Source organism: Morone saxatilis, unplaced genomic scaffold (genome assembly GCF_004916995.1).
Source record: "Morone saxatilis isolate NCDOM2014 unplaced genomic scaffold, NCSU_SB_2.0 Contig9, whole genome shotgun sequence".
Taxonomy (NCBI): Eukaryota; Metazoa; Chordata; class Actinopteri; family Moronidae; genus Morone; species Morone saxatilis.
The window spans coordinates 13,087,562-13,098,403 of NW_023340268.1; the positions used below are offsets into that span (position 1 = coordinate 13,087,562).

Below are 10,842 nucleotides of genomic sequence, written 5' to 3' on the forward strand. Positions count from 1 at the left end.
CCGCTAAGGTTAGGGTTAGGGTTAAGGTTCCCCGGTCCTATACAAAGCGGGACACATAGGACCCGGGGAACATAGGTACGCTCCCCATTTAGAATACTGGCCCAATTCTTATAAAGGATGGAAGGGTGTAGCATGGGCTAAAGAAGAACCCATTCAATTTTAGAGTGGATACGAATTACGCTGTGGATACAAATCATTTTTTACTTTCGCTAACATTGCGTCACAGATACAGCGGTATCTAAATGAACTGAATTTGACGTGGGAACCTGTCATGATTTAAGAGAACACTTTACCTTGATCAAACATACAACAAAGCATAACAGCCCCTGAAACATCACTGTAGAAACAGAACACCGCAGCCAGAGTTCTGGTTTTAAAGTCCCAGTGTGTAACCGTTGGGGGGGGGGGGGGGTTATTGGCAGAAATGGAATAGGCCTATAATATCCATAACTAGGGATGGGGATTGTTAATTTTTATTGATATTGATACCATTTTCAACACTGCTTTACGTTCCGAGTCCTAATCAATACAACTATTGATACTTTTCTATTAATTTGGTAGACAGACTGGACAACAAGAAATTCTTAACAGAACTGGTATTACTTTTATTGCTTAACTGCAGTTGGCAGGCAAATCCACTGAATTCAAAAACATGATTAGACAATCGATGTTTGTTGTGCATCAGTGATTTGATTTAAATGGCATGACTCTGGTCTCTCGATGAGAGACGTTCTGGCTTTATCAGATATGGATGATACAAGATTGACTTTGAAATGGCTAAACTAGGCAAACACTGGTGAGGGAGTGGTTCACTTCTGGGCTGGATGGAGATGGAGAACACACTTACATCGCCTAGATTTATAGATGCTCTCCATCAATAAACATTTGAAAATGAGCACAGTGGTTTCACAGACTCCCACACAAAGTGGATGCTGAGGGAGGTGGACCGCCCTCCTCTGATTAGAGGCCCTTAATGCCTTTTTAAAAAAATATATAAATGTTGTGATTTAAAACAGTAGAGGACGTGTTGAGCCATTTTAAACCCACAAAATGCAGATTTTCATACAGTTGGTAATAATGTCAATTTCAACACCAACATTGATGTGTTTCATCTCAGTAAAGTCATATAATTCAGTTCAAAGCTCAAACAACACCTTTTTAGGGTGGATCTCTAAGTTTAGATTAATTTGCTTCGCATACACAGTGGTGTATGATTGATTTAACTGAAGTAATCAGGCTAACACCTACATCATTCAAAATTTTGAAATATTTCTGAACTCCTTAAACCCACTGCAGAGTTAATGGGATTTTGTGTTTAATGGTGTTTTGTTGTAAATTGCCTGGAGTAAGAGACGGCGTTTATGAGATTATCTTTGATCCTGATCTGCAGTCTACACCTGTCTTTGCACAGCTAGCTTTTTCACAACAGTTAGAATCTTAACATAACAAATCTTACTATACTGCGGGAGGCACTGAGGCAGAAAAATACATACACCCCCTCACAAAATGACAATTCACAGTGACATATGAGTCATTCACAAACTACAGTAAGGCAACAGTGCATACTACTGTACACACATACTGACAGCACACTTACAATAAACCCAGTGCAATCTTTCTGTTCAAAACATGTTTGTGACACACTTTCTTTGCTTTTGTCTATCTTACAAAAGCTGAAATGTCACAATTTTACTGGTAGAAAAAAGGAGCCCTCAATTTCCATTAAAATCTGTGACTATTCACCTGGGAAAACCAACACCGACACAAAAGCATAATGATATACTCATCCCCAGTATTCCCTCTTTTAAAACCTTGTCTACAGGAGTGTTTCTAAGGTCTCAGTAACCTTTGTTAGTGGTTTATTACCTGTGCCACTGGTCACCATTTTCCCCATTAATCTGCAGCATTCAAGGATTTTCAGACGGGGCTTCTAATCCCTCCTCAGTACCACATTATGGCAATCTAACCTCATTAAGATGAGTGGTCAAGGGCACAGTGGAGAGGACATTTGAGAAAGGAGCATATGCCTTATGTATTAGTATGCTAGTCAGAGCAAAGAGAGAGGGCTCCTCACACAAACGTGTTGATGAAAATCCACAACAAGATGATCATTCATGTTTAAATTGAAACATCACTGATAATGATTCAATAATTACATTATATTATATATGATGTGGAAAATCCTTTGATTTATAGCCGTATTGTCTCAAAACCTCATTTCACTGTTTGAAAAACAGCCATTCTCCCGGAGGAGCGCGTGTGGCGTGGGTTGACTGATGCCTCCATACATACCAGGATACATGATTAGATAGAGAGTTATGGCCAGTAGTTACAATCTCCTGTGGATAAATTTATGACTGACATATAATGACGGCACACTCAGCTGAACCCACAGTAAATCCAGGACATGGACTTCTGTCCTTGAGAATCCTCTTAAGGTCCCCACTCAGTCTCCAAAAGCAGATGTACCCTAATCTAAAGCTGCAGCGTTCAATAACTGCACAGTGCTGCTGTAAACTCCTGCCTGTAATAGGCCATACTCATGTTTTATGTTTTATATTTCATGTTGATAACAATCCTTTTTGAGTCCTGTTCCTGAAATACGGTCGTAAAACAACTCCGATGATTACAGGATTATTGATTTAAACCAAAAAATGACTCTTTAATAGTTAAACTAATCACAGCTGGTAGACATGCAATCAGTGATGAGGGCTCACACAGACGTTGTTTTTTTTAAAGATTAGGATCCACGGCTCTACAGTGTCAGATTTGTTTAATACATTTTATCGGCCTTTCTGGTTTTTGTTCATTTCCATGCATTAGGAAAGTAATCTCCGGAGATATAAAGATTGGTAATCCATCACTGCAAGTCAAGTGTTTTTAAGTTCCACTGTCGTAAGTGCAGATTGATTGGAGTCTGCAGTGTGCACCGCATTAACTCATAATAATGATTTAACTTGAGGTGAAATAATAATGTAAAAATAAATGCAAACTTGATCTGATTGATTTAACGACTCATGTTAGTTTCTAGAGTCTAAGGATTGATTTTTAGACATAAATAAATGGAAACCAGTGGCTGCCTGGAGAATGAGAAAATACATTTAAAAAACTGAAAAACAGCAAATGTACTTGAAGTTAATTATAGTTGAAACATGTAAAAACAAAAAAAAGGAACTGAATGGACCTTTAAGTTATTATTCATTGGGAGACCAAAGACAGTCAAATTTGGATGTACAAAACATTTAATTAATTCATCATAAAACAAATACACACCATACATCTGTGTCATTAATGACAATCTTAATAACCAGGGGAAATAGCATGATCATAAAGACCGGATCACTTCATTGATTTGTTACTGAAAAGCATCCGTTTACCGTATAAATGTTTACTTGGATAAAGAGTCTAAATATGCGTCTATCTGTATATCCAGCAGCACTGTCTTCTCTGAATCTAAAACACTTTGAAGTGTCTAAGCAAAATACCACCCTGGGGGTCATGGTGTTTTCACCGTCTTGCTTCCACCCATCAAATCCGTTCAGCTGTGTGCAGACAGACTGCGGGGCATGTGTGCTGTGGGTTTGTCCTGCGACTGACCCATGACTTAACTGGCTGTCACAGGGAGTGAATGGCTTGCCAGCGAGCAGCTGTGGCCCTGGTGCCACAGTCAGGCCTGTGGCCCTCAGTCCAAGTGTCTCTCTGCGTGCAAGAGACATAATAGTGTCAGTGTTGGTGGTGCTAAAGAGCCCGTTTGTTGATGTTGAAGATTTTGACAGAGTGGTCGGCGCTGGCGCTGGCAAGCTGGACCCAGGAGCTCTCCTCCTCGATTTCACTCCCTCTGTCAGTCTGTCCATCCTTCTTGTTGTTCTCTCGCCCTACTCGGCCGATCCTGGGCCTCCAGCGGAGCCTCTTGACTGCCAAAGAGTGGCTTTGTCTGCAAAAGGATGTGTGATGAAGGGAAACAACAGGATACGGCTCTGGGTAACAGAACAAGCAATTGATTATATCCAGACAAATACCTGCTACTCATACTTTCTTACTGTGCCATCTCTCCTTCTCAAATACAAAACATCTGACAAAACTGTGGTTGTGAGCAGCACTGAAGCCAAACAGCGAACCCTGAGGAGCAGAAGCCTTCTAATACAAAGACTCAGTAAAGATACCCGTCTTCAAGTCACCTCCTAGGCTCTATAGACGATGACGATGACGATGAACATCAGCTGGAGTGTGTGTGTGTGTGTGTGTGTGTGTGTGTTGTAAAGGATACAAGATGTCAGTTTCTCCACAGCTGATCCAGTCATGTCCTCCAGCAGGCTCCTGGCCAGGACTCCACCTGTACAGCAAGATCCTACCGCACTCCAGCCCCACGGCAAGCAGGTAGCTGTGGAAAGCACCAAACACACACACACACGTTTGCATTATAGCAAACCAAACCTTCACTGACCACATTCATTTCCCATGCTCAAACCTTGAAGCAATGGCCTCTTACAGGTGAGTTACTGTGTACCCCTCCACTACAAATTGTAGATACTTTCAAGTCCACAGGATGTTCACAGGATTGAAATGTTTCATCTCGGGCTTTAAAGCAAGAATGCAGCAGTTTATTTCCACATGCCAGATAAATCTATGTATATCAATACTAACAAGCCCACTTTGCCCTGACATAAAGGGATATTGATGTAGTTGAACTGAGTATTCAAATATCAAACTTGGTGGCGAGGTCAGATTCCTGCATTTTGTCTACACAATGATATAGTCACCACTGATTTGTAACCTCCTTATTCCAGTAGTTCCCTGCTAACACTTATATGGAGCCACAGCTTACAGTAGGTAACTCCCTCTATTGTTCTTTGTCCCTCAACAACTTGCACGCGCACTTTAACTGTTTCAGTTGATAAGACATTACAATGACAAAAAACAAGTTATTGGTTATTTGAGGTTTAGCCCAATAAAAATAAACATATACATAAAATAACCAATCACTTTAAAAACATTTGCCTTTCCAGTTCTTTGTTTGCAGTGTACAGAGTTTCAGCCGGTGATACTTGTTCATAAAGTTGGCCATCAAACAGAAAATATATAAGTGTTTGTGTGTGTTATCTGTGTACCTGTTATCAGAGTGGAGTACGGGGCAGAATGCCACAGCGGTAGCAGAATCGCCCACATCCAAGATGGAAGAACATGGTTTAATCTCAGGAGGAAGCACAGAGTCTCCAGAGTCCTCTACTCTGCACGGGCCCCACACTATCACCTGAACACAGACACAAAATACTATTACTATTTGTATGAGCAATCAAAAAATGTCATTGATGCTCACTACAAAAATGCTTACATTACATTGTTACCTTAATGTGCAGCCATGAGTTTCTTACCATCACCTTAAAAGCAAGATTTTTTTTGGGGGGGGGGTGTACCAACATCTGAAAATTACCTTCTTGTCCCGACTGGATGTCACAAAGTATTTGCTATCTGGGCTCCAGTCACATGACCAAATGATTCGGCTGTGTACGGCTGTGTCTTTCCCTGTGTGTGCGTACAGCGAGAACTGGGGCTCTGCAAAGATACAACAAACACAAACAAGTACAGAGGTTATACGAAGAATGAATTCAAACTCAAAATTCTATTAGGAATCACACTACATACACTTTTCATTAACAGAACCACACACTGACGCTTTGATGACAGATGAGCCGGTAGTCAAACCTTTGTGTCTTGATTATTGTAGCATGACATCAGCATGTCTAGATCCCAACCTCACAAAAAAAGATCCTCCTGAGCGACAAATAAACAACCAAACAAGACAGCGAACCTCATTCCAGCCCTCCATTTCAGTCAGTTTTGGTTTATGACCTGCTGCTGTTTATTTCCCCAGCCTAAGTCATTTCAGACCCCCAGATTGGTTTTCCCCAGAGAGCTTGTTTGTATGCTGCTGGCAGCCGCCTGTCTGCACGTCTGCAACAGTGCTGCTCTCCGCTGGCACACACACACACACACACATACACAACCGAGCCGGCATGTACACACAGCCATAAAACCACAGTGTCGCCACAAAAGTCTGAGTTAACCACCATGTCGTGTCTATGTGCCCACAATACACGCTGTCTCTACACAATGCACCCACACATATTTGAGGATGTGTTGTTTGGGATGCACAGGTGTTGCACCTTCTTCTATTAACACTCTCATCTGAGGACCCTGAGGGGCATAATGGTGTCCAGACACAGACGAACTAAAAGAAAGAGAAGATGTGTTCGGTTGAGACACAACAAGCAAAATACGTCAAGAAGATAAAAGCGGGTAAAAAAGGTTACACAGATTACACAGCTGCACAAAAAAAGAAAAGGGAGCAGAGGAAGGTAACAGTGTCTCCTTAATGAAGATGTCAGGGTGCTTGACCCATGAGGAAGAAGGACGTGGAAGAGGAAGGGAGGACGACGTAGTCAGACAAAACAGGTACGAGGAGGAGAAACACAGAAGGGAGTCAGTTTGTTTGATCAGCTCTGACTTCGTTTAACCTTCCCTGGTCTGGCTTGTGAGACTGTGTGTGTATGTGTGTGCGTTCTTCACAATCACCTTGAGTGATTCAGCAGCCAACCAGAACAGACGGGATCCCCCCCACACACAAAACCCTCCTCTCCTCTCCTCTCCTCTCCTCTCCTCTTCTCTTCTCTTCTCTTCTCTTCTCTTCTCTTCTCTTCTCTCCTCTCTCACAAACACCATCCACTATGCAGGCAAACTGAAGAGTGCAGGACTGGTTAGCCTATGCCAGTGCCCATTAAGACCATCGTGAGCTGTCAAAAGAGCCACGAGGTGCGTTACCAGGTGCAGGTGGGGAGGTAATCCTCTGGGCTTAAACATTGTGTTCTGCTAACCTTGGATGCGGGATCGGGTTATTTGTCTGAGTGGAGGAGCAGAGATTCTCACGTATACACAAACTCTCCAGGAGCAAGCTCTTGTTTACAACAGGGGCTCTGCAGGAGGTGAAAGGAGAGCGGGGGGATGTACAGATCGACTCAGGACATCGGTCAATAGAAGTACTGATCCAGTATCAGTGATATCAGGTTGATGTTTTTTTTTTCTATGATGACAGTGATTAAGAAACCGTGTTTAATGTGGATAGCTCATACCTAGATCTGGGCCAATACTGATCAAACGTATACGAGTTACACAAGAATGCTACAGAAAGTGACCTTAAAAAAAAAAAAAAGGTATTCGCTGAGTCTAAAGAATAGGACACATTTTCAAGGTACTTACAGCAAAGTTTACGAGTGACCTTTAAGAGCAGCTCTCAGGTGATCACATAATTAATCACATGTAGGCTCGGAGCAGGAACAGCCAATCAGCGACAAGGATTCACCCAACATCTACCATATTATTCATGGATTCCAAAAAGCCCTTACATTTTACTGCAGGAACATATTTGTGGTTTTAATTGTTTAAAAGGGTGATTTCATTTTTGTGAAATCCTTAATCAATATGTTACATTAAAAAGGTCCAGTGTGTAGGATTTAGCAGCATCTAGCGGCTAGATTGCGACTCGCTCACTTCACCCTCCCCTTCCAAGCGTCGAGGAGAAACATGTGAAAAACGAGAACAGCCCCATCTAGAGTCTACACACAAGGTCAGTGGTTTGTTTTTTCTTGTTGTTTCCACCAGTGACAAAAGAAAAAAAAGATAGTGGTATAACATCCAAATAAACTTTTATATATCAAATTAAAATAGTAGTAGTGTATACACTACAGTTTACTTGGAAGTTCCACAGCAGTATTTAGGTTTGGGTCCAGAGGTGATTTCTCAGACCATGTGGATGCTGACAGCGGTGACCTTCCAGAAACAAATCTGTTTCTCTGACCATTAATGTCACCACCACTGAGTTAAGTCTGTAAGAGGTCAAAGGTCAAACAAAACAGACTAAATGTGATAGAGAACCCCCAGACGAGGCTTTTAGATTGATGTTTGCAATATGTCAAAACAAGAAAAGGCCGTATTGCTGTGGGTGTGTCTGTATCTGGTCCCAGGAGCCTGAAAGCAAAACATAGGCGACTGCACAATCACTGTGATTGTATTTCTTCAAAACAATGATTAATAACTCTAGAAATCTGTTTACAGCATTGATCCTGACATAATATGCACACAAACACAAATTTGATGAGCTACTGCAATCCACTGCAACTTTGCAATACTGATAAGCCCTCCGGCAGGCATCTGTTGTATTCTGCATACTCAGTGTCCACGTGAAACAAACCGGAGATACATGTATACGGAATCACTTTGTAACACGGATGTCCCGAGCAACGTTATATGGTATGACACAAGTGCACAACTTCCAAGCAAAGACTTTGGATTGGTTCTGAATGCAGGTTTTTAAACTCTCTAATTGTTTTCACCCAGTTTTAGCAACACAAGCTGAGAGAATAAGTTTTGGAAAGTTAGTGAAATTCAAATTCTGGTCAATTTACAAAAATATGCAGAGAGAATGTGGTTAAATTTAAAATTAAATCAATAAATAATCTTTCCTTTATTAGCTCCTTTTTGGACTAGTTTCAGTCAACGCATCACTTGGCTCTTCACAGTATTAATTAGGGGAGTCCTTCCAATCAGGCCAGCTTGACTTGGAACAAATCTGCTCAGTGGAGTTTACCTTATTTTAATTAATTTGAATTAGGGGAGCTGGTGTTGTCTGCCAGTAAGGCTCCAATATTGTCTCTTTGTCTTGAAATTCACTCAAACACATTTTTAATTAAGCTAAATTTACTTGCAAAGCACCATGAAGAAGTATTATCTCACCCAGGCTGTACTGCATTACAAAACCAAAATCGAAAATTAACTAAATAATACAATCCTAATAAGGCTGGACACCGTATTAGTGACAACTCCTTCCCCTTTCTCACCTGGACTTTCAGGTGTGGGCAGGTTCCGTCTCCATAAAGACCAGGTCCGATCACGGGAAACAGCCAATAGGAATTGTGCATCTGGGGAGAAGGCCATCTGGGTGACAGTCAGGGTGTGGCAGGGAAGTGCCTGCAGCTGACGCCACGTGGCGGTACTCCACAGCAGAACTGTTGCATGCTCGGCCTTAGATGCCTAGAAAGATAGTTTACGTTAAGTCAACTCAAGAGAGAAAAAATACCCTTTTAAAAAGCATCTTGAAGCCTATTTGGGTCTTTTTCTTCATTCTATAACTTTTACATTGTACCATTATACCCTTATTACCCCTTCTTTTATATACTGTCTTTTCTGTAAAGCACTTTGGAACTGGAAAGATGCCATAAAGGAATAATGCAAAGAGGTTCAGAGGAGATAGGAGGAAAGTGAAGCAGAGTCATTGTATGCCACAGGAAGACAGACACCACCTGTGTGTTTTTCTACACAACCAGACTTTATGGGAGGGGTATATGGTCTCTGGCCGTGATCTTATCACACTGACCTTGCACGCAGAGGCCACCACCGTCCTGGCGCTGTCCGAAGCGAGACAGAACATCTCAAAGCCATGGCCGTACCTGGAGGAGACAGAGGAGGACAATCATACAGAGATTAATCACAAATATGATTCCAGATAACAGCTGAAACTGAATGTATGGAAGGACACACAGGGATTTGAAAGACAGACAGATGAAGGGAGGACCACAACAAAGACAGTCTGACAGTGAATTAAGTATTCTGTTATTCCAAAGTGTCACCCCGACAAGCTTCCAGGCTCGAGCCATCATTGCTCGCTGACAGGTAAATAAGTAGACAGAGTGTGAAATTAAAACACTGATCGGCGATGACTGGTTCTTCTCCTGCTGACAGAGATGAACAACGACGATGCTCCAGCTAATCACTCACAGCCTAATTACTTTTTAGCTTGCTGACTATCACCTGGTTGTTTTCAAAATGTCAACAAGTCAGCAAAGTGAAATCACAGCCTGCAACTAAACCGAGAGAAATTCCTCCCCAACCAGGAAGCTTTTTAAACGCTGCAGCAATTTGGCCACGACGGCGAGAGCATTTTTTATGCCACAAAAATAATTTGCCCACTTACTCATTTTAATGTTTCTATTATGCACTAAATGATTCAAAAGGGGGTGAAGCCAAACGGAGGTAGAAAAATGCTTTTCAACACACACAAAGCCAACACCTCGAATAAACTGCTGCACCATATGTCATGTTTATGGCGGATTGACAGGTAAATGGATTTAACATTGGCCCCAAATGAAGGCAATATATTTAGCCTGGAGAAGAGGCTCATGGGACGACGGGAAGCTGGATCCTGATTGGCTGATGAATACATGGAGGGAGACAACCAAAACCAAACAAACAATTCCATCTGGATTCTATCCATTATTGCTTAATTAACAGTGTTATAGAAACTCTGATGTCTTTATAGGAAAAGGAAGTATATAAAATGGGAATATGTAGGGGAGATTGTGATTCTGTGTTGTCTGAGGACTGTTTGTTCCAGCAGGCAACTGAAACTAAAGACAAGCTGAGAGGGTTTGGATAGGCTGTTTGCAGAGAGACATTTGGATACTCACAGTTTCTGGACCTCAGGCCAGAGTGTGTTCTGGAGAAGATGATCCTCTGGTGGGGGCTCTACACGCACACACATACACACACACATACATACATACATACACGTGCCCACAAAACATACACAGTTAGCCACAGACTTCAAAATCCTTACATAACTGTCATTTGCAAGGCCCTGAAAACTCAGCTGTTTAAAAATTCAAATACAACCAGTTTCCAATTTACTAAATGAGGATTACACCCAAGTGGCTATTATAATTTCCCTCTTTTTTTTTTTTCTTAAAGTATATTTTTTTCGGCTTTTATACCTTTATTTGATAGGACAGCTGG

The 10,842-nt window shown here is 41.6% G+C and overlaps 1 protein-coding gene across 1 annotated transcript in view; it reads right to left on the reverse strand.

Annotated features, from left to right (window-relative positions):
* Positions 1-3,224: 3,224 nt before the first annotated feature.
* elp2 (elongator acetyltransferase complex subunit 2) overlaps positions 3,225-10,842 on the reverse strand; it is a 25,312-nt gene continuing 17,694 nt past the window's right edge. Inside the window, exons 16-22 of the mRNA XM_035681485.1 lie at positions 10,518-10,575; positions 9,428-9,500; positions 8,892-9,084; positions 5,432-5,553; positions 5,109-5,251; positions 4,268-4,381; positions 3,225-3,934 (exon numbers count right to left, since the gene is read on the reverse strand). Of these exons, the coding sequence (XP_035537378.1) occupies positions 3,739-3,934; positions 4,268-4,381; positions 5,109-5,251; positions 5,432-5,553; positions 8,892-9,084; positions 9,428-9,500; positions 10,518-10,575 (899 nt within the window). The 3' untranslated portion in view covers positions 3,225-3,738. The remainder of the gene's footprint in view (positions 3,935-4,267; positions 4,382-5,108; positions 5,252-5,431; positions 5,554-8,891; positions 9,085-9,427; positions 9,501-10,517; positions 10,576-10,842) is intronic.